The sequence below is a fragment of the Sprattus sprattus genome, assembly GCF_963457725.1.
Source record: "Sprattus sprattus genome assembly, chromosome: 13".
Taxonomy (NCBI): Eukaryota; Metazoa; Chordata; class Actinopteri; order Clupeiformes; family Clupeidae; genus Sprattus; species Sprattus sprattus.
Window position 1 is genome coordinate 19,700,952 of NC_137911.1, and position 23,918 is coordinate 19,724,869.

Below are 23,918 nucleotides of genomic sequence, written 5' to 3' on the forward strand. Positions count from 1 at the left end.
CAGTGATCTGCGGCGGGGCGGGGTGGGGAGGGGTGGAGGGGTAGCGTGCGGGTATTGTATTGTAACGCTGCTGGGCCTCTCTATGTCAAGCTGACAAGCTGGGATCTCCGCACTTCACGGTCGGCCCTTAATGGATACAGCTGTACAGTCATGTTCAAATACAATGTCCTTCAGATTGGATTCTTAAGCGAGCAATCCCCCTGACCTTTTTCACAAAGCAGGTACAACGCTGGCCTGCCACCCCCCCAGAGAGAACAGACACCTCCCTCCAAGCAGCTGGATCCAGCCCATAATAAGCCCATTTCATCCCTGCGCTCCCCTGCGAAGCCCTCTGATGTACCGGTGCTAACTGCGGAACTGCATGTCATTTTGCAGTTAGGGTGGATTTTATTTTATGTTATTTTTTTCTTCCATGTCCAGTGTGTCGCTCCCCACACTCTCCGGAGATACATCCCACACTCTCTTTCGTCAGGTGGAGTGGAGTTTCCTCTCTGTCTTTGTTTGTTTGGTGGGCCATTATGCCTCGCCGAGGAGGACCGTGCATGAATAATTACCTGCGACTAGCCACATTTATCAAACTTCCCCGTTGGGGCCGTTTTGTATGCAAACGTCGCCCTTGTTCTGCGCAGGCGATGGTGGAACAATAGCCGCCATCGCAGCGCGATCGGGGCTTTGATAATGCAGAACGCGATGTGCGCCAGAACATTGCATGCGCAAGGACAAATTTAGGAGCATTTTTACAAATGTTTACTAAATGAGACCCCAAGGGAAAACACTGCACTAAATACTAACCCTCTTTTCAGCAGGCAGCTTCATTAAGGCTGGCCACAGCATCCAAATCTGCATTTGAGAAGCACTAACAGCACAAACAAACACAAATAGAAAGGTGGAGATAAAAATTCGGCACGCAATTAGTATGCGGCAGTCAGCACTGAGGCGAAAAGGATGATGCTACACCGTGCACCAAGAAAAAAAATATGTAAAATAAAAAAATAATATGGAAAAATAAAAGATAAAAGATAAAAAAACACCACGTTTTTTCAGAAAATCAGGACAAAAACACCCATACTATTTTTTCCCCCCGATTCATCTGGCTGGTGTGCTGGACGCAGCCTGTGAGAGTGGCACTCATTTTTGCAGGACTGGCAGCGGCAGCATTACAGCAGGACATTTAGAGGACTCCGATAAACTATGCCATTTAAAAGGTTATGACAATTAAAAGCAGCTCCCGCAAATTACAGTGGCGAGACCTTTCACACGAATGGGTCCCTCTTATCGCGGCGAGACTGGCTCTCTCCGAACGATGTGCCCTCTATTTCCTGCTGCACTAACCCCGCTCCCCTCCCCTCCCCCTGCTCCCCTTCACCTCCCCCTCTCCACCTTTCTCTCCTTCTCTCTCCCCGCTCTCCCTCCCATCCAGGCCAGCTTTTATTATACAGTTAATTAAGCGGGTTCTTAGCTAATATTCAAATGCTGACCAATTAATGACATTGAACTTTGAATGGCCCTGCCTCTCCTCCCCGTCGCCGTGGCAGCCGCAGCATCCTCCTCCAGAGTCCGGGGCCGTGCTATCGCCCGGCGCTGATTAAAAATGCCGGCATGGGGAGTGGGGAAGGCGATACGGCCGGGCAGCCGGCGCATGCCACAGCGTTTTAATTAACCTTGTGTAATTTGAATACAAGGGGAACGGAGCTGAGCTGGCTCCACCACTGCAGACCCTGACTGTTGCTGTGCAAACGTACCCCCCCCCCCCCCTCCCGCCCCCCATATGCTCTTCACAATTCACACTTCCACTCGCCCCACCGCTCAGGTCTGGGGGGAGGAAAAGGGCTCCACAGTCTAAGAGTGCTTCACTCTTCTGGGGCCGAGTGGCTGCATCCTGCCGCACATTCACAAGAAGGACAAGGGCACACAGCGAGAAGGATGCAGATCACGCAGCAACATTCTGCTTCTTTAGCCGGTGCAACTATTCCATCAATCTGCCACACTACAGAACTTGTATGCTGCATGTTTACAAAAATGTGTATAATGTTTATAATAATGTGGTACAAAAACTGCCTTTTAAATGGAAACAGTTTCCAAAATGTTTTCCTCTTGCACTCAGAAAGACTATCTGAAGACATAGTATATACAAAAATGTGTAGGGCTATGGAACTATACAAAAGGGTGCTGATTTCAACTGAAAATATAAATCATATAAATCATAATCATGATTCATGAATCATGAATCATCAACAACAACAACAACAACAACAACTACAACAACAACAATAATAATAATTATAATAATGAAACAGTAGGACAGTAGGGAAAGCAATCATATCTCTAATAAGTATATCCCCTTGTAAAGCTGCCATATGGAACTCCAGCCACATTGCCAGAACCCTATTTTCTAATGCAGGTTAGTGAATGTGACTTCCGTCATCTGGAATAAAGGAGGTTTTTCTGAGAAGCTGACATTGGGAAAAAGGCCTGTCACATCCCTTTGAGGAGCACTGATGAATTCTGAGCTGACGCAACTCTTTTGTTTTATTGTTTTGTCTCGCCATTTTTCTGTCTTTTTTCTGTTTTGTGTTTGAACACCGCTGATGCTGCCAGCTTGAGAAGGAAAAAGGTAAGGACATTCTCAAAGAAATATTTTTCAGGGCTGTTTTTTTTTTCAGGCTACTGACTGATATCGGGGAACAGGCCTATGATAGGACACCCCGTGACACTGTGACAACAGAGGCGAACCAACACAAAAGTCACTTTGTGGAGTTAAATTAGCACCGGGATGACAGAGAGGCCCTTCGAGTGCCATCTGTGATTTCTGTGTTCACTGCTCGGCAGGACTAACAGCCACCTTGCCGCGCAGCTCTTTATCTCAGGAACAAAGCTTGCCCTGTTCCTTCAGTCACACTTCCTGCCTGTGGGTATCTCTTTTTCTCTTTCCTGGTCTACTCGGATCAGTCGAGACGCGTCCTGGAAGTGCCGTAAAAAGCCGACAGCGTGCCAATCACAGGGAGGCGTGCGGAAACAATCAGAGGTCGTTGAGGAAACGGCAACAGAGATTAAAGAGCCAGTTGCTAAGCGCAGCCTTGCCAGTGCTGGTCTCTTTAAGTAAGGAGAAAATAGGATTTGCTGCGACTGTCATTCAAACAACCCGCACCAGACACAACAAAGCACCCAGACACCACAACAAACGTGTGGCAAAAGGTCACATTCGTTAGCAAATGTAAATAAATCCAAGAGGCATTTGAGCACATTGCTGACAGGATTTTCCCAGCTTGTTTTTTTTTTTTTTTTCATTGTGAGAAAAATTCAGCTTATTTTGCTCTATCTGACTTACGGGCGGTTAAATTGCATCTTCCAGGGAGCAAAAAACAGAGTACCCAGCAGAGTTTCTGAAGCCATTGAGAGAGCAGGACAAACAAATCCACAACCTGGAACAGCTAGTCCCAGTCTGAGCTTCCCTGTGAAGATAAGACCTGCGAGTGGCCATGGGTATAAACCTGGACCTGGCTCCTTCGCTCACCAAAGCAGCTTCCTATGAAGATAACAAAAGGTCAGGCTGAAAGAGCAGACTCTGTATCAGCACAGACACCAGCGGGTCTTAGGAGAGCCAAGCCCCCCAATCCAACCATGTCAAACGCCATGTCTAATCTGGCTGGATAGGACCGAAAGGAAACATTTCACTTTTGCAACCTCTCTTAAGGCCAAGTCTTCAGGTAATAAAAACTGTAACAACTTTGGCTTTTTGCAGGGGCGCTGCACAATGGCTATTGCATCTTTGAGTAGGTAAGAAAAGGAACCTGGTTCCTTAGAGGCATTATTCTGCGCATAGATACTTGCATAGATCTGCACAGGGGCACTCGCCAGGGTGATCAGCAGCAACTCCTGAACCCATGAAGTGAATCCAGCCACATCCAGAATTCCTATGATGCAATTTCACAGATGACTATCATATAAAACAAGCTGACTACACAGGGGTTCAGAAAGCTTAAGTTAGGAAAGCGGATATTAATTTTTGCCACAAACTTTTATGCTTTGAATGAATTATTTTATACTACTGCACATATAGTGTTAAAGCTGAAAGCTATTATTTTTTATTTCATTTCTATTACAACATATGTGTGGAAATCTATTGATGTTTATAAATCTTTTATTTATATAGCAACCCCCCCCCATACAAATATCACACCTGGACCAGCTTATGGGTAGCAATAATATAAGACAAATATTATTGCCAGTTAGGTCATTTCTGCATCATGCCATGGTTCAGTGAGCCTGTGGAAACACCACGCTTACAACCTACAACAAGCCTCAGAAAAAAGCTCATTCCCTCCACTGGTAACAGTGTCAAGCTGTCAAATATAACCACCCTGTCATTAAACTTGATGTGACTGTAAAGTAAAACTGTCCCCTTTCCAATTTGGCTTTGGGTTCGCTGGCATATACAAAACCATACAGGAAACTGAACAGCTCAGTTGACTGGAGGTTGTCGCGTACCACAGGTTAATGGAGGCAGCAGGAGAGCCAATAAATCTGGAATCAAACTGTTGGAGCCGTAAAAGGTTGACTGTTTAAAGTTCACAGAAAAAAGGATGTGGGTCAATAAAATCTGGGTCAGGCTGAAGATGGCGCCCTCTGAGCGGGAGGCCAGAGGAGGGAGGCACTTACTCCTCTTTGAAAAATGACTCAGGAATCAAGGGTAATACACTGCCTCTCTACCTTGTCCGGCAGAGCACTGTTATCATCATGCAGCTCGAACAACTACTTTTTTTTCCAGCAGAATTGTATAAACCAGATCAGTCCAAGGTGTTATCCAAAGGTCAAGCTTTTTCTCTCCTCAAAGAGCTCCCATGGATAATTTACAATTCCTGAATACAAATAGCCTGGAGCCTGCCTGACCTACATCAGCCCTTAAGTATGGGCAGCCCGGGAAGAGAGGGACTAAAAAGATAAAGAGCTGGATTTGATGAATGCAATCGCCCTTTGAGGAAGGAGGAAAAAGACCACTAACCTAGAGTCCAACACTGAAAGGGAAGGCCAGGCGAGTTTCAAAACCCAGAATGGCTTTTCACATACATGCCTTGCACAACCCTCTACATTCTTTAAATGTGCTCGGACTGAACACTGCATGGCCGATTTGAGGTCTCCCAAAGTTCATAAAAGCCCCCACCACCACCATCCCTTGACGCTGACCTCAAGAGTTCCGAAGGCAAAGCTCCACTCCACCCCCCTCTGTGGCTGACGCAAGAGACACCATCCTCCCTTTCTCCAGAGCAGCCTCCTCCAGCCAAGTTCCCTCCAGTCAGCCAACAGAGGTCACTTCAGATGGGCAGATTCCTTTCGCGCTGGAGACAATGAGAAACACATGGACTCCCTCTTCTAGGCAGAGCCCTTCAGAACTCAACCACATTTTTTTAATGGCATGTTTTTATATGTGCATTTATTTGCTTGTTTTCCCACACAGCATACTTGTGTTTTGCATCAGGATAAACATAAATTAGTTATGTGATTGGCAAAGGACAAAAAAAGCTAGAAAATATACAAAGCGCAAGACTGTTACCAGACCAATTAAATATAAGCTTTGACTATTTAACACTAGGCTAGTTTGGTGTAACTAGCCACAGGGAGGCACAACTAAGCTATCATTGTTAAAAGTTCAGCTGGATACAGTACAATAAAAAATGCATCAGTTGTATATGCTTTGCTCATATCATGTTCACGTAACTTGGAACTCATCTAGGCATTAACACACCTTTCTGTTCTGCCTCAGCATGGGTAGCTGTTTGTGCTTCAACCCCTTCACTGGTAAAAAATGTTTTGTAGCTCTATCGATTTCTTACTCACACTGGCTGACTGTGTGCGCTAGCATTTAGCATAGTAGCCACATTAACAGAAGACAGAGACCTGTCAGCCAATAAGACACAAATCTGCTTGATTCAAGTGGGTCACATTTGCAGATTGGAAAATCCAGAATTCCAGATCAATTCAAAATTGCATCCCTCAATAATAGTAGGAAAGTAAAACACATCGTATGTGTCATCAGCACCAGGAAGTCAAGAGCCAGAGTCAGCTACACAATAACAAAAACTGTCTTCTTGCAACGCAAGCATTTGAAAAATAAAAAGGAAAACGGCCCATTACTCCACATCCTCGCACAATTGGAGGAAACAAAACCATCTGTTAGCTTATCACAAACTGGAGAGCCATTCCTCTCTGAACTGTCTCCCACCTCAGGCCCCCTGGCCACACCGATGACAGCCCTGGTGTGAACGGGCGAGCCAGAGTTATGCCTTTGTGGTCGGAGACAGTGGGAGAGAGCAGAGCAGGATACAGCCAGAAATAGAACTCATGAATAATCTGGACAAGTAATCAGAGGTTCTGGCCCACAACCTGCTCTCTGCCCACATTTCCAAGGGAGGGACGGATGGGGGGTGGGGGGTGCCAGGCATCTGCAGTCTTACCTGCTGTGTTGGAGCACGAGGCGGCAGGTAGACAGGCTGGGCTGGGGCGCCAGACTGGTGCTGTTGCTGCTGCTGTTGCTGCTGCTGTTGCTGCTGCTGCTGCTGTTGCTGCTGCTGTTGCTGTTGCTGGGATTGGTTAAAGTAAGGTGGCTGGCCCTGCTGGCAATACGCAGCCATTCCCTGCTGGCCATACTGGGGAGGTACCTGCTGGAAAAAAAAAAATCAGAAGAGACCTTAACAGTCTGTATATCGCTCCCTTAGTATATAGTGAAGCAATGACAATTCCTAATTTCCTAGTAATTAAACTGTGTGAGTATAAATGGGTATCATTATGAGTCAAATAGATATGGAGCACAGCCATTTCAAGTTATATACTGTAATAAAGCTGGTGAACAAATAATATAACACACTTGAAATCCAAATAAATGTATTAGTATGTATAAACTGTACTTTAAAGACAATTCTACAATATACAAGTAGTGCTACTCTAAAAGGAAAATGCTCCTAAGCCTGTGAGACAGACAGTTTCAATAGCAAGAGCAGTAGCAACATGCTTCTTTGTGGAATGGACTGGATCCACAAAAATCCCTGTGGAGTTGGTTAAAAAGGGAGTGTGTGTGTGTGTGTGTGTGTGTGTGTGTGACAGTAGTGGGGGGGCGAGTGTCTGGAGCGAGCTTTATTTACACTGGAAAGATGTTCCCACCTGTCCAACACAACACCTCATCCTGGCAGCCTGCTGCTTGCAGTGCTATAGTGTTTTGGCAAAGCCCTCGTGCCAAAGTGAGGTCACAAAGCAGCAGGGAACGTGGCAAACCCTTCAGGTCCTATGCACTGCCAAATTGCCAATACAGCCTAATTGGCAAAACAGTCAACAGACTACAGACATGGACTAGAGGATAAGGAATCCATGCCACAATGGTGACAGGAGATGAATGGAGGCAGAGGGGCTTGCCAACAATGAGCAACAGAGCCTTACAATACCGCCGGGCAGACTAATCCCAGCAATAACCAGTCAATTAGCCAGTGGTTTTCATCAGACATATTACACAATGTGATTAAAGGGGAGACGAAAAAGGAAAACAACTCAAAAACAACGCACACAAACTGCATTGGCTGAGCCTGTTATTGTCGTCCTCTACGGTCTGATCCAGTCTCGTTCCGGCTCGCCGGAGACACGAGGCTAGACGCTCGACTCAGTGTTTCCTCCACTCGGCAGGAGTCGGGAAAACGAGGAGGTGAAGGTCTTTTAAGTCGAGCCAGATATCTGGTGTTGCCTTTGGAATGTGCTCTCCCCTTGCTGCAGCCACGCCGTCAAATACAGTTGTGGCAAACACTCGAGCCCAGTCGCCCCTCCCGTCCTCTTCCCCCCACACCACTGCCTTTTCGCCCTCACTTACGTAACACTTTCTAATGAGCAGCTGCTTGGTCTGGCTCTCTAACACTCGACGAGTGTTATTCCGAGGGTCACTAGGGCCTGGAGATGTGGGCTTAGCCATGTGGATCACGGCAACGAGCCTTCCAGTTGGGTCCCTCTTTTTTATTCTGATTGTAGTGCTCACGATTCCCGCCAAAGATGTTTGCCGCGTCTCGTTAAACATGGTATGTAAAGCCAAGCTCATGAGCTATTGGTGCCTGACCGACTGACTGCTCCTTCCGGGGAATGCCTGAAAATGTTCCCACGATGCTGTCGAGCTGGAGCTGAGCATTATTTTTGGATGGTCACCACTCTTTGCCCAGGCTTACACAGAATCCTGTCACACTGTCGTGACGACTGTCAGATGAAAGGATTATGTGGCATTTATGCAGCTCCCCAATAGGCTGTCAGACAGACACAATATTTCAGTGTGGGCCTGCCACATGGTGAGGAGGTCACAGTGGCTGGCTGCATGCTCTAATGAATGGAGGGGCTCTGCTGGCATGGGCAAAGATAGGCTATTAACCCCAATGCCAAGTCATCTGATTTCACAGCATCACACCAGCCTAATGAGACACTTGTTAGTCTGCCTGTGTGCATTTCTGCAAACAAATTTGAAATAAATAAAATAAAATAAAACAAAACAAGACACAAATATGCTTTTCGTTCACAACAGTATACATACACACACACATTCATGGAAAGCAACAGCAGACTAATGCTCATTTCTTATAGGTCACAGTTTCGACAGCAGACTTAGCAGTCATGGTGATCCTGCTGTCTTGCCATGACAACCACTTTGGCTCTATCCTCCTCTTCTCAGAATCACCAGCGTGGTAAGATTAGGTGGGTTGAACCCTTACACGCACAAACCTATTAGCAGCTTCCACACCATACACGAACCAGCTAATACGTAAAAGAAATCATCTACAATGACGATTCAGTATGGTTCTAGATCTTTGTTCTGGCTGATAATGGACTTCTGAGTTCAATGGTGGAGGCACTATTGCTCCAGTAACTAGGGAGAGATGTGGGCATTGTCGGTGTACAGGGTTGTGCAATGATATTGACTGACCCAACCAGAGGGGTAAAAGGACGGAAAAACAAGCTCAATTCTCTGTTCAGGTGTGCTTCCTGAAGGTGTAAAAATAACTTGACGGAAAAGGTAAAGAATCAGGTCAGACTTTAATCTAAAACCTAGAGAGATGTTTTAAAGTAATAAGCGGCATCGAATATCAAGCAGCATACATAACGGAACTCTCAAAACAAGATAAAAAAAATGAACAAAGAGAAAAAAAAAAGAAAGAAAAACATAGAAAAAAAAATGACACGCAGAAAACCGAAGGCAAATAACAGTAACAGAAAGATTTATCACCATCCCCACACAGCAGCCCCAGAACACATTTCTCATCTGGCTGCAAGACCAGGCTTTTTTTTCCTTTGGACCTTCCCCAACACAAGCTTCTCAGAAAACATTCCTGCTCACCCCTAAACACGGCATCACCCACAAGCAACAAGTTCCGAGCGTTTAGGCTGACCAGGGGCGAAAAACTGCTTGTTATTCAATTGGTCCTATAAGCACGGAGTTTTCATAATTTTATCGCCTGAGCGCCATGGCTGGCTGCTTGTCTGTCCCACGCCAACGCACACAGGTCCCCCATTTGAATGACATATGGAGCCAGCCAGCCAGAGAGATGTCGGAGCATTAAGCACTCCAAACAGACATGACAGGAATATTGAGGGGGCTGCATTAGCACTAGCAGGCTCCTGCGGCTAGCACCTCAGCCACGCTCGGCTCCGATCAGCATCAGAGGGTGACGAACACAGGGGGGAGGAAGGGACGCCGCTGATCCACCATGGCACCTGACAAGACTGACCAGTAGTGCACGGTGATGATGCGGATGGGAAGAGAAGACACCTTCTTCCGAGAGTTTGTAGACTCGACTTAAGACACTGCAGTTAGCTACTGGTAACACAAAGAATGCAGTTAGCTACTGGTAACACAAAGAATGCAATCTATTAGTATTTATTCTGGTCTCATATGATCTGATTTCATATTCACACAAAAAAAGGCTACACTGCATTTAGAGGTCATGCAGCATGTGTGTAAACATCTAAAAAATCTAAAAAGGAAGGGTAGCTTTAAAACTTAATAGACACTGTCTAATTTGTGTGCCAAACCTATGTGCCGAAGAGCTATAACAGCAACACTTGTATTTATTTGACTGCACCAAGTGCAGCATCCAGAAATTAAAGAGGAACTAAAGAAGTATATTTCTACACTGACATCGAGGGATGTTCATGTTGTAGTGATTGCTGAATATAGATAGATTAACCTTCCCTGCAACTTCAATAAGCCTGCTACTAACGAAATAAGACAGAGCAGATCAACCAACACTTCGCTTTAAATTGGCACACGCAGGCTGAGGGAATACTCGGGAGAGAAGCGTTCTTTAAACCCCACATTTCCCTTTTAATTTGCTGAAAGCAGAAGGTTACAAGCAGGCCTGAATGAGATGCGGCGCTCGGAGGCGATAAACAATTTCTCCTCATGATTAAACATAGGGGAGGAGAGATTACATCGCCACTCTTGCAAGGTGACTAACCCCCGGCTCGACGCTTTTGATCTCCCCTCTCCCCTCTGCGCACACAAGCCACTTGACACTTCAAGAATGAGCTGCCCTTGGAGAGCTCGGCCAAACAAAGCGAGGTAACAAGCGTGGGCAAGTGATCGGCGATGCTAACAGGAGTCGCCACAGAAATGCGCAGCGAGCTGCCACTGCGGAGAAAATCTGCTGTATGACAGGGTGATGAATAGCGGTCTTTAATATCAAGACAAAATTCATATGTAGGAAAAAGGCTTTTTTTGTGACCCAAATGTAGTGGAGAGAATGTTACATGATAATACTGAAGTCACATCTTGAGTAAGTGTGTCTCCTGGTTAGATTTTCCTGACCACTGGTGCACAGTACCTTCACCCTCTTATGTAGTGTTACTGTCCAATTACAAAAAAAAACATATCGACACCGGGCAGAAACTGCTCGCTTGTATTATTATTATTTTTTTAAATAAGCCCTAGAACATCGAAATGGAAAGACACTGACTTCTCTCATGACACATCCAAAATAACAGGCCTTAGAGAGGCCAACTTGAAAGGGCTCTGATTGCGTCCCATTTAGGCACTAAATTGGGCACCCCTGTTGTTCTACCTCCCTTGTGTCTACTCTCAGCTGGGCAAACGCATCAAGCCTCTGCTGTGCCATTTACACGCTTCAATCAACAGCTAAAAATGACAGCATCCGCTTCTAACATGCCCATTACTGCGGGCCAGATTTGTCGTGCCGATTGCCCCATCACTGTTCCAATAGAGATGCTGAAAGGGGACCAAGGGTTAATGCTCTCTAAAAATGTGTGAGCTTCGGCTTCGAGGCTCTGGGTTAGAGCCACCAATTCAAATGTTTTCCCCATTAAACTCCTGACCCCATTTCATGGCCAAGAAAAAAAAACTGAAAGAAAGAAAGGGAACAAAAATACAGAAAAAAAACAGGATCCAGAAAGAGAGAAGATTCTGATTCATGTGTAGAAAATGGGTCTCATTCCGCTGGCCGATCCTGAGTAAGCCTACATCTTTGGGAGGGAATTTAGCCTCTGATCCTGTAGTGAAAGGATGGGAGGCTTTCCCAGTCTCCTTCAAATCCCAGCAGCAAGGCTGTGAAAGGCTACACTTGACTGCCAAACAGGGAACAGCGCAACCACAATCCCCAGCATCAGCACACTTCAGGCCCACACTTAAGACTGGAGCCAGAGGAACTGGAAAAACCGATGGACAGAGAGCGGCTCTGTTGGCCGGGGCTAAAATGTCGAGAAAGCTTGTTGTGTGGAAATCAGCGCAATTTAATATCACGACGGGGAAACAAATGGCAAGGTATCACAAGGCGCACACGGAAAACTAGACCCTTAGCCGCCATGTAATGCACTGAATTCACTTCTGAAGCGCTCTTGAATATAATGTTACACACAAGAATATAGGGCGAGAAAGCAAAATATGACCAGCCAGAGACCTTTATGTGAATAATCAGGGTTCTAAACCCAAACTTACAGTATGTGACACTTATGTCAATTATCCCTTTTGCACTGTGAGTGCAAACCACATATTGATAGTCGAACACCACACCTTGTAATTTGTGGTTCAAATTAGGACATAGAATTATACTCTACTTCACCCTAAAACATGTTCACAGCCATAGGAGTTATAGAAGAGCTGTGCCTGCCAAATGTCTATAATTTAAGCTACTTCCACATTGACATTTTGACTGGTCCAATTCAAACATACACTTCAGCACGTGCAGGCTCAACATATTTCCTTAGAAGTTCACTTTTGCCATCGTATTGGAAAGGACAGAGAAATAAAAACGCCAGACTTGGCCAGATGTTAGCACGGGGCACCGACATGCACAACTGGCTAAAAGTCAGACACTAAAAGTCAGACTCACTGGATCTAAAAGCTGAAAATGTGGAAACATTTCCCCCTAGTTACAGCCAGCTTTCACAGCAGGGGCAATGGCAACTCCAATCCCACAAAACTGACCCTGGAAAATCAATTTGTAAATTCGTGATCACGCTGGAAATGAAGATGAATTTTTTTTTTGGACAGCCAATTACAGGAGAAACTAATCTCTCTAACTGTCATAAGGCATCATCAGCACCCCTCTCACCTTCTCCTCCGCACACAAATACACATCTCTCTCTCTCTTACTCTATTTCTGCCAAATGGAGTCTTCCTGGTTTACATACGGTATGCTTTACTGACTTTTATTACAAGGGAAAACTAAGCTATTCATAGAGGTATTTAGTCTCTAGAAAAAGTGTTTGGGGAGAAACATACACATACCTCTACTTTTCAGAAAACAACATGGAAACCGATTGGACAAATAGTGACAAATAGCCTTTGTCATTACCCCATCAAAAAACAGCAACATTTATATAGAATCTACCTCCTACACATTCAATTAACTAATGCAGATGCAAATATGAAATAGCATTGCCTATGACGCCTCTTCACTCCATGGGGCACTGCTTACTAACAATTTTCTGTAAGTATCCAACAGACTATATTAATGTGAACCTGTTTAGATGGACTTTGCTGGTGAAATCTCTTTTTCATCCCTATATTTCACACCAGCTGGAAGCTGTAGCAATGAAACTCAAATAGAACAGTTTAACAGGAAACGCAAAACAGAGAGACGATTGACAAATCAGGCCAATTTACTATGCTACGCAAACATGAGTTATCTTCAAGGGAGGCATGTGGATGGGCTATTTTATCTGCATCTAATGGATATAAGGTGTTTCCCTTCCCAAAGTTGATTGGCTTGGCCAATAGAACTGTAGGCTAATAAAAGTTACAAATGAGAGCAGGCCATTAGAGCCATTGATGCTCGTTGGGTGCTCACTAATTAATTGATCCTGAAACTTCATCTATTCTGCTGCAAGAGAAACCTTAATTAATGAGCCACCATATTGAGGCTACGTCCTCTTTTCTTCCCTCCCTCTCCTTTTTCTCTACCTCTTCTTCTCTCTGCCCTTAATGTCTCCTGTTTTAATTGTCGTTCGGAAATGCCTGGGGTCCCAGAGCAAACGAATAGATGTACCGGGGACTTTGAAGACCTGGTTCCAACATTTCAAAAGCCTTTCAAAGAGTCCACCTCCCCCCACCCACCCAGCCTCCCTGTCTACGGCACTCTGTAATTTATATGTTCCTCATAGCCATCACTCTAGCTGACCAGCATACAGTACATTAACCTCAAAGACAATGTCTCAGCTCCTAAGTGATTCAGTTGGCTCAGAGCATTCCTAACCATGATGGAAGAGTTACCCAATCAATGTAATAAATTACAGCTTTAATTCCAGATTGTCAATACAGTTTGGCACAAGGTTATGGGATTCCATTTGGCGAAGAGCACCCAACTTTTTTTATAGGAAGGAGAAAGGGAACACTCTAAGGGAACATCTTGCTTCAAGGTTAAATGTGTGGCTGGTGATGGGGGTGGAAGCTGAGTGTACAGTAAAAGCAGCTACAGGTCTTTCTTTCAATAAAAACCCATTAGTTGCCTCAGACTCCCAGCAGAAAGGAGACAGAGCTAAAAGGACAGAGGCCCTTATTGGAAAAGAAAAGAACAGTGGCGGACAAGGCGATGTTTCCCTCTCCAATTTAATGGTTAGATTCTATTAACTTAGCCAAATGGGTAAAAACAAGCAGTGACGACCAGTAATGGTTTCTTCCTGGCTTGTTGACACATTTTCCTTCTTTCATTTCACAGGCAATCTTTTTGCTTGCCTTCACATCAAACGGTAATGTTGCCTTCAAATTCTTTTCCTTTCTGTCTGCCAACATTGACATCACAGGAAATTGCAGTGGAATTGGCAGGCTTTTTACTTTCAAGTTCATTCCACTTCCACACAAAAAGCCCAAATCCTGTCATCAGTCAAGTCCTTCATGTTGGTCCCCATTGTTTTGTTTGTTCATTCTCTCTCTCTCTCTGTCTCTCTCTCTCTCCATCCCTCTCTCTTTCTCTCTCTCTACACAAAGGGGAGGGAGGCATTCATCTGATTCAACGGATCTCAGAATTTGCTCAAGGGCTATTTCTTCCCTATCTGTTTGGAGTGTCTACTTGCCACACTTTGGCATGCAAACACAAAGAAAGAGCATCCGCATCTCTTCAATCTGTGTGCCTGATGAGGAGGAGAAAGAGCAGGTAACCTAAAGAGGCCTGGGGCTCAGTTGGTCCTGGAAGCAACGGTGACTCTTGATACCTGGAAGAGACACGGTTCCTCCTGTGCCTCTCGCTCCAGTGCCACTCCGGTCAGGGCAGCACATTTGCCCCGAGAGAGCAGGATAATCTGGAGGAAATGCCCTGCCACAAGCCTGTCACTGTGGGTGACAGCAACGACACCGACATCCTCACAGAGGAAACCAGACGGGAGGTTCAAATCCTCGCCGTTCCCCCCCTTGCCTATTCAGGCAGGTGCAATGACACTGTCACTCCTCAGAAGACAGGTCAAAGCCTGTCAGGATTCTAAAGTGGCTGTTTTTGAAAAACAGAAAGACGGGTTCATATAACAGCTGACAAATGTATTTTTTAGGGGTGGGGGGGGGGGGGTCCTCCTGTGTTTTGCTGCCTGCTTGAGTTGAATATTACAGCAGTAGGAAAATGAATTTGCTGTGCTCACTGAAGCTGCTTCATGAATGCAAATTCTATGTCAAAGTTTTCTGCCCCCTGACTCACTAAACCGGTCAAGCTGCTGAGAATGTGGCTTACTTTTTTCTTTCATGGACAAATTTGTATTCACTTGTAGTGTGTGCCTTTCTGGGCGGACTGTGCTTCTGTCTTCTGGACAGAGCACAGCCTCAGAGTTGGACACAGGGAAAACTGACACTGGCAGGAAATGATAGCAGCACGGAGAACATTTGTGTCACCCACAGGCGCCTGTGACATCACTGTCTCTGCCCGCTGGAAGAGCCCAAGTAAGTCAGGCTCCTATGAATCATGGGCAGGCCTCTGGATCAAATTAGATGGGAATTGTTTGAAGAGATATTTTTTTCTTCACTGTTTACATTTCTCCCTGGGATGGATGAGCTATTCACTTCTTCTCCATTTGTCTGACTCATTGCATTATGAGACATATCAGAGCACATAAAATGATACAAACCATTCCATCTCTCTTGTTATAAATTCATTACTTTCGGTTAGTTATGTTTTGCAATTACACTCTCATCTTCTCTCTTTAATGGCAGCGCTAGATAATTATAACTTTAGAAGTTATCTCCCTTGGCCATAGTCGGGGATAACAACTAATTTCTCTAATTATTTTGCGTGGCTGCTCTGTGACTGCCAAGTCTATGGGTCTGCCTCCCCAATGCAGTGCACTTGATTGCAGAATAATGGGATTTGTTTAGTGTGTGTGTGTTTCACTGGAAGAAATCCCTTCCGTCTTTGTTTCCAGTTCCTCCCTATGGCTCACACAGATGTCAAGGGAGAGGCGGAAGCAGCCTTGAGCAGCCCTTTAAAAAGTCTTTAACGTGGACTGCCGACTCCTCCAGTGGAGTTACCACCAGTGCACCAAAGCCCTGGGGTCCGGCTTTGATAAAAAAAACAATGGTAATCCATGAAGGAAACTAATATTGAACATAAAAAATGGGTAAATAATAAAAAAGCTTTAAAAGGAGGCAAGGGCCTTTGCAGATTACTTATTTCTTTTTTCTATGGGCACTCGGGCTGGGCCAGTGCATGGTGTGAGTATGTTTATAATGCCTAGGCTGAGACTGGCGCTTTGTTTTGTCTCGTTCTCTCTCGTTCTCTCTCGTTCTCTCTCGTTCTCTCTCTCTCTCTCTCTCTCTATCACTCTCGTTCATCCCAATGGGTTCATGAGAGAGCTGGCTAAGTCAGAGGTCCTGTCATTTGTGCCAGGAACTCTCAGGAGAGACATTAAAGCTCAGACCAAAAGGCCTGGCTAAATATAGTTCCGTGGCAGGGGGGACGTTGTCAGCCCAGAATAGCGTGGCCTGCTTCAGTGAGAGAGAGATAGAGAAAGAAAGACAGTCTGGATCCCCTCATTCACATCAAGACCAAAACACAACATGGAGCAAACAGGAGCCTTACTCCAAAACTCACCTCGTGTTCGAAAGGCAACCTCAAACTGTATCAAACATCCTTTTTAAGTAACGAGCACTTGGGACTGGTTATAGTTACTGCAGGGACCATACTAATGCTCTACTGTGAATGGGACACATGAAAAGCTGCAATTTTCAGCTGCCAAGAGCTGCTAGATGATTTCAAATGACACCTCCATATGCCAGAGACAGAATTACACACAGTGCAGCTTGGCAGCCTGATATCAAAAACGCAGAACCTCTTGGAACGGGCTCAGGACATTTCAAATGAGACGCATGACCCCTCTGCACTCTGACACTTACCATAATGACAAGCGGTGGTGTCTCTTGCATGCAATATTTGGACTCTTAACAAGCAGCAACTGTAAGTCTGTAATATTCATCTAAATGATTGAATTAAAATGTACGTTACTGAGATGAAAACAATGTTTTTTGTGCACTGGCATTGTTAATTGGATGAACATTCTTGGGCAAGTGTTTCCATTCAAGAGAATGAACATTTTCCCTTGCAGAATATTTGTATGGTACCTTACCGCTCCCTACAATACAGATATAAAAATATGAGAGGTCTTTGTGACACTGTTAAGGAGTTTGCATAGTAGTCTACCCAACAAAGACATACCTGTTGCTGGGGGTATGGCATCCCACCCATGCCGAGCTGACCACGCCCTTGCATTCCCATTGGGTACCGGTGGGAGGCGGGTGATACATATGGCTGGCTGGGGTACGGCCCGCCCTGCTGCTGCTGGGAGTAGGGGTTGCTGCCGCCCATCCCATACAGCTGAGAGCGCTTCATCACCATGAAGTCCATGGAGCCCACCTGCGAAAACACAAGAACAAAGCAAAAGACATGAGCCAAGCGCAGGACCCCATCGCTCAGAATGGGACAGTGCCCACGAGTGCTGGAATACAGCAAGAGAAGGCAGGTTGGGGAAAAAAATAGAGGAATCCGAAAACAACGATTTTGCCAGGAGCAATTTATTCCTTTCGAGTATTTTATTCTTTTAAGGTTTCCCCCTCCCCCCCACCTCCTTCCCTTAACCCAGTGAGTCAACAGGAAAATTCCGGCATGTCAGGTTAACATTAATCCGTCACCCAAAACGCAGAATACACGGCGGGGCAGATTATGTCAGGTCTGATGTCTCCGCTCCGCTGTGCTGGATCACGGATGATTTATGGCATTTGTTCCCACTGTCTTTTTCAGTCGAGCACAGCCTTCCATACCTCTCTCTCTCTCTCTTTCCCCCTGTTTTTCACCTCCCTGAACAATGCCTCCACTTCCCCACTCAATATGACTCCAGTCCCACTGTGTGAGGCAGAATAGCAGGTTTTAGAGGCGGCCAGGCCTAATCACGGAACAATGCCGGGGAAATGTCAAGGAACAAACAAAACGAATTGTGCTGTGGACGGTAAGAGGGCAATAATACAAAAGAAAAAAGAACCTTATACACTCCTTTAAACAGGCGATACCTGGTGGTTTGCCCACCAAGACCACATCGCCAGTGATAGGAAAATAGGGAAATACAAGAAACCCATTCTACTTCTCCTGAAATGATTTTTCCAGTGCTTTGCCAGGTTCAGGTGTGTGAGTGAGTGTGCATGCATGCGTGTGTGTGTCTGTCTGTGTGTGGCCGGGCAGGCTGCCCTCCCAGTCACTGGTTTCCAGATTAAGCATGATTTACTGTGGGTTTCTCAGCCCTTGCAAGAGGGACAGACCCTCTATGTCTCTACTACCACCTTAATTAGGAAAATGACGGAAACAAATGTGGCTCTCAGGGTTTGAAACTAGGCCGCCGTATCACAACAGTTTTCCAGTCAGCCTTCATTCTCTGCCTCCTACAACCTTACCACCCTGTCCCCCAGTCTTCACACAGCCATCCTGTGCTCCTCTTTGTATAATTTCTCAAACATTTATCATTATCTCGAGTAATTTATCCAAACTGTATTCATACGATAACTATGACAGAATCATCCATTCAGCCCCCAACCATCTGCTTGCCAGCTTCACTTGTAAAGTCCTGCACACACATAAAGCCTTTCAAAATCAGATCAGTGTGCCGTAAGAAAGAATAGAGACATTCTCCACGGAAATACACAAACATACACTTATGTTTACTTGTCTGTATAAAAGAAGACTACTTCACTACTCTGCCGTGCCATCAAACATTATGCAGCAACCACATGATAGACTAAATCCATGCCGCCTACTGTTGTCATTTACTGAATGTTCTGGGTCCATCATTCAAAATTGGCTCCCTTGAGTTCAGCTATTTAAAAACACAAACACTCAGAATTCCATATACCAACGCACGCGCACAGACACACACACACACACACACACGAACTGACAAAACATTCTCTGGATGCCCCTTCTCGCCAACAGGCATGCCACTCAAGCCCATTAATTAGAGTACGATCTGGAGCTGGAGGGCTCCGCACATGAATTAAGAAAAAAACTAAAAATCCAGGGCACTGTGCCACCCGCGATATGGGGCAAGGCTCAGGTCGCCTCCTCCGATAGCCTTCTCTCAAGTATGGGGGTGGCTGTGCCAAAAACACAAGGCTGCAAGGCAAGCAGATTCTCTCCTCTGAGCCAGTGCCAAACTCATGTACGCAGTGGAGCAGTCGCAGCGACAGGCGAGGGAGAAAGAGCGGGCGGTGCATGAAAGGTTACCCAGATGCTGACACACACCGCAGATGGACACGCCTCGCCATCTTCACATCTTCTGATCAGATACTCATCACTCAAAGTGATAGTCACAGCGATTACGTTTAAACATTTCTTTGCATTTGTCCACCAGTATCTACAGTACAGTATGTGGAATCTACAAGTGGTTATGTGATACCCATTATTGGGCAAGAGCCGGCAAACCTTAAGCGGTATTATACCCAACATCCAACAGCAGGGATGCCGACAGGCTTATATGTGGATGAGCGTTGTAGATTTCAAGGCAGGGAAGCTAAGGAAGGTTAGGGTGCAGGGGAAAGGGGGAAGACAGAGATTTTGAGCTATAATATCAAGCTGTTAAGGAAATGTTGAAGGAACCGAAATGCAATCAGATCCAAGGGCCCTGTCAGAAAATCCTCAAGTCCCACGGCGAGAGTGTGCTGGTTTAAATGCTGCCATGACTTAAGATCTAAATGAAAGCCACTTTTTTTCTCTCGTGGTGTTGACATTCAATGGCCAATTTTTTTGTGCGTTTCAAAGGGTATTTAAAAAGACTAAAGAGACTACAGAATCATAATGAACCCGCACAGCCTAGAGAGGAGACGTCTAGTCTTGGGCAGCAGGGTATATCCTTTGTGATATAGTTTCACTTACGTTCGGCAAGAGCACAGAATTCTATGTCTACTAATAAACCTGAAATTGAATTCATGAACCTCGCCTGCATGTTAAACTGTGGTGAGAATATTGCAAAAACAAAGCTATTAAGGAAGGAACAAGGAGGAAATTAGACATGTATAAAACTGCTAAATTTGATAAAATAGTCCTTTGAGTTGTTGTGACTCAAAATGCTTTAGCTCCTTCCATTTTAATATGCTAGGGATGTTAATCAGCAGAGACAAAATACTTGCCGCAAAAAAAGGAAAACAAATAGATTAGGAAGTAATACTCTGCATATTGAGATCAAATAAACATAAAATGCTAATCTAGAAATGGTTATTGCTAAAATTTCATAATGGAACTGCAGAAACTCCATATCTTTCCCTAACTTTTTAAGCTCTGCATGGAAAGATGTGCATGTCTGCATCAAATTAATAAAAAATAAATAAAGTAAATCATCAATGCAGTAATGCTAAACCCACCCACATACACACAGTAAAACTAAAACACACACACACACAAACACACTCACCCACATACACACAGTAAAACTTAAACACACACAAAATAAGAATTCTATCATCATTGTTTCAAGAATCCACATTTTTTTCACCACTTGCACATTTGCAACTTTCCTTCAACAAAAGAGTGTGCCAGGTCTAGACAGTGATGGCACAGAATAACCGAATGTTGCATTTGTATGTATGTTTGTGAATGTGTGTGTGTGTGTGTGTGTGTGTGTGTGTGCGCGCGACTGTGTGTGGAAGAGGGGATTATAGGTGTTCAGTTTGTACAAAAAACTCCTGCTGAGGCATGCGTCTCATAGTGCCAGAAAATCAATGACAAAAAGCTGAGCAAAGAAGCCATCGACAAAATTCAAAATGTCACCCGTCACTGTTGGTGTCTGATACTCTGAAATGGCTGCAGCGAAATAAAGCATTACTGCAAACAAACAGCTCGCCAGGTGGATGAAGGCAGGACACATTTTAAATGGAAACCATAATTAGGGCCATAAACACACACATCGACGGCTCGGTTTTGACAGGCCCGAATCAAAAATGTGAAATCAGGGAGGAATTGAAGGGAACGCAAGGATGTGTCCTCATTAACGTGTGCAAATTCCACGCTCCTGCTGATGAAGATTAGAAAAATAATTTCATGGAGCCAAAGACAATACTGATGTCATCAAAATGGAACCGAGCATTAGTGCTTAGCAATCAGACAAGAACCAGATAAGTCCAACTGACACAGTCAAAATAGTCATATATTGCTAGTTAGAAATCATACAAAAAGACCATAGATAATTCTTGCTATACAAGAGTGTCCTCCTTGCAAGGAATAAAGCCGGTTAAAGGCTTTAAAATTAATTGCTGGTTGTAGCAGCATTAGTGTCTTCCTCAGCTCGTACGGCACAGTTCTAAAATTCTGTGTGAAACTTCTGTCACCAAAATTCCAGTAAAAGGTCTTAAAATGACTTCAGAGTTCTGTAAATTGGCTTTTAGAAGTTGCCTTTAAGTGGCAACTCACCTAGAGGGCCAGTTATGAGCAGGACAAGTGAAATTACAACAGTGTGAGACGAAGGGGGACACAGAGAGGTAGAGTGCAAGACAGAGAATGAAAGTGAGACAGAGAACGAGAGAGAGACAGAGCACAAGAGCGAGGGAGAGAGAGAGAGAGAGAGCATGCTTGGCCGTTGTCATGCGGCAGCCTGTTGTGCCATTGTGCCTGGCAGCATGTGCATAATTGCTCTGCCTTTGTGTACAGTTAGCAGGCAAGCCAACGATAAGGGTGCCCTAGATGGCTGACACCAGTGTTTACAACATATCCCCAGTGTGTTTGTGAAAGTGGGCAAGCATTGTAATCCTCACGCCGAGCACAAAGTTGTCATTAGAGAGGAAAACAGAGGCTGGGGTTTGGGGGGGGGGGGGGGGGGGGGGACTGGCTCAACTGGCTCAAGACAACTTCTAGCTGAAATGTCTGTGGAGGATCCCACCGTAAAATTAAACGGATAAAATCTGTCAGACAACATACAGACAAAGCACAACAAAAGCCAAACTAACAAACAGCATTTCAACCAACGACTCAAGAGCACCACAAAGTGAAGAAACATCTAGTAACAAAGACATGGAGGGAAAAGGGACGGCTCTCCCTGCCTGGGGGGGGGGGGGGGGGGACCATGATGCCAACAAACCAGTTTTTCCCCTCAGACGTGCTAATGCGCACCAACAGCTTCGCCCGCCAGCCCGCCCTCTGCGTTAATTAGATGCCAGCCCTGCATCCGCCCCCACAAAGCCAGATGCACAGACTGCAAATGAGGATCGGTCCTGCTGACCTATGCCTGCCGTTCGGAACCATGGGCAAGAGAGAGCCAGGTCCATAGTAAGTAGCCACACTGTTTGAGAGCACAATGAGAGAGACATGACAGGCCACTGCCACAGAGGAGCATGGGAAAGAGCCGGGCCACACTGTGGAGCGGTTTCATCGGAGGACAGCTGTGGCACGAGAGGAATGCATTCTAGTTTCACTTCAAAAACATGAGACCGAGGCCTGGGAGTTACACAAGGGCAAGGAGGGAGACAACAAAAGCAGTTTATCTGGTGGGAGGAAAACTTTCAAAAAATTCATTTTTCGGCCTCTTATAGCTGTTCTGCTTTGTCTGGCCAATTTCAGCATCTTTCTACTGCTGTGGTGCAAATGCAGCTATTAAATATGTATTCGTTTTTAACATATTCAGGGGGAATCACCCAGGCTAATAGAAATGGCCCTCGCGCTGCACTTTACAGCCCCCATAACTGTAAACGAGACTGCGTTACCAAGTGTGTTTATGAATTAACAATGGCTGCTCGTTCGCGTGAATTTAGATAGAACAAAACGCATAAACATATTCATGGGGGAAACATTACGGCTGAGGGCTCTACTGGACACACTTCCTGACTACATCTATTAAGTGTGTTTTTTTCTAATACAAAACAAGCAATTTGATGGCCCAGTCAGCTAGCATTCAATTCCCTCTGTGTCCATGAGGTGCAACTGAAGTTCTTGGCCTCTAAGTTTAGCTCTCTGAGCCACTGTGAGGGTTCAGCCAAAATGCAGAGCCAATAGGACACTGGAAACATAACCCTGGCCTGGGTTTTGGAGGTCAGTCTGGCCAAGGGCCTATCCATTTTATTGCAGAGCAGCGACCCATCACTGGAGGAACAACAAACAGATCTTCCTGACCTTCTATCCTTCAGTGCTTATTAGATACTCATTAAAAGTCAACTGAAACAATTTTAACCAAATTGATTTTATTATTGGACTGTGCGATGACTCCCCCGATTGCTCAGCAGGAAATTTAAAAAGTTAATTAGAAAGAATTGATTTTCATTAAATTCACTCCCCTCCACACACACACACTTACACGTACACACACCGAAACCCAACTCCGCTCCAACACCAGTCATACACTCCTTGTTTCCTATGATGCTTGATTGCCTGGATCTACCACTGGAGAAAATGAAGTAGGGAATACAAGCAGAGTGTAGCCTCTCAAGGCTTCAGTCACACCTCACAGACTCCTGCTCTGGGTTGATGACTTGCTGGTAACTGACTTCTAGCAAGGAACAATGAGAGTGGCCAAAGGGCCAGGCTCTTGAGGGTTGATTGTCCTCCTAATGCTTTTGCCCCGCAAAGAATAGGCATGTCGACCTCGGGGTACCCTGGATACAGGCTGCTTTTGACCCCTTGACCTTTCAAGGCCACCCCGCAGTGGAGCGCAGCGGCTGGGCCTTTTTCAATCTCTTAAGATCTCCGAATCAATCATGGTGCCAGGTGTGAACATGTGGGGACCAGCACTCTGCAATCAATGCTCCTGGCCTCAAGGGTAATGCATGTCCAGAAAAAGACCCCTCTCTCTGACTCCGAACGCTATTACCAGTCACAGGCACTTGCATTGTGGGAAAACAGTGGTCTGGAGAGGCGATTTGGTGGCAAAAAAAACTAATAAGTAATTTCAACAATGTTTACTTTTATACAGCACATCCATTTTCATGGCGGTGTGCTTGAACTAACATCATG

General features: G+C 45.2%; 1 protein-coding gene across 1 annotated transcript in view; it reads right to left on the bottom strand.

The window, feature by feature from the left end:
• The window catches only part of LOC308374576 (AT-rich interactive domain-containing protein 1B-like), a 147,741-nt gene that overhangs the window by 113,423 nt on the left and 10,400 nt on the right, over positions 1-23,918 (bottom strand). Inside the window, exons 2-3 of the mRNA XM_080850375.1 lie at positions 17,160-17,357; positions 6,453-6,659 (exon numbers count right to left, since the gene is read on the bottom strand). Of these exons, the coding sequence (XP_080706501.1) occupies positions 6,453-6,659; positions 17,160-17,357 (405 nt within the window). The remainder of the gene's footprint in view (positions 1-6,452; positions 6,660-17,159; positions 17,358-23,918) is intronic.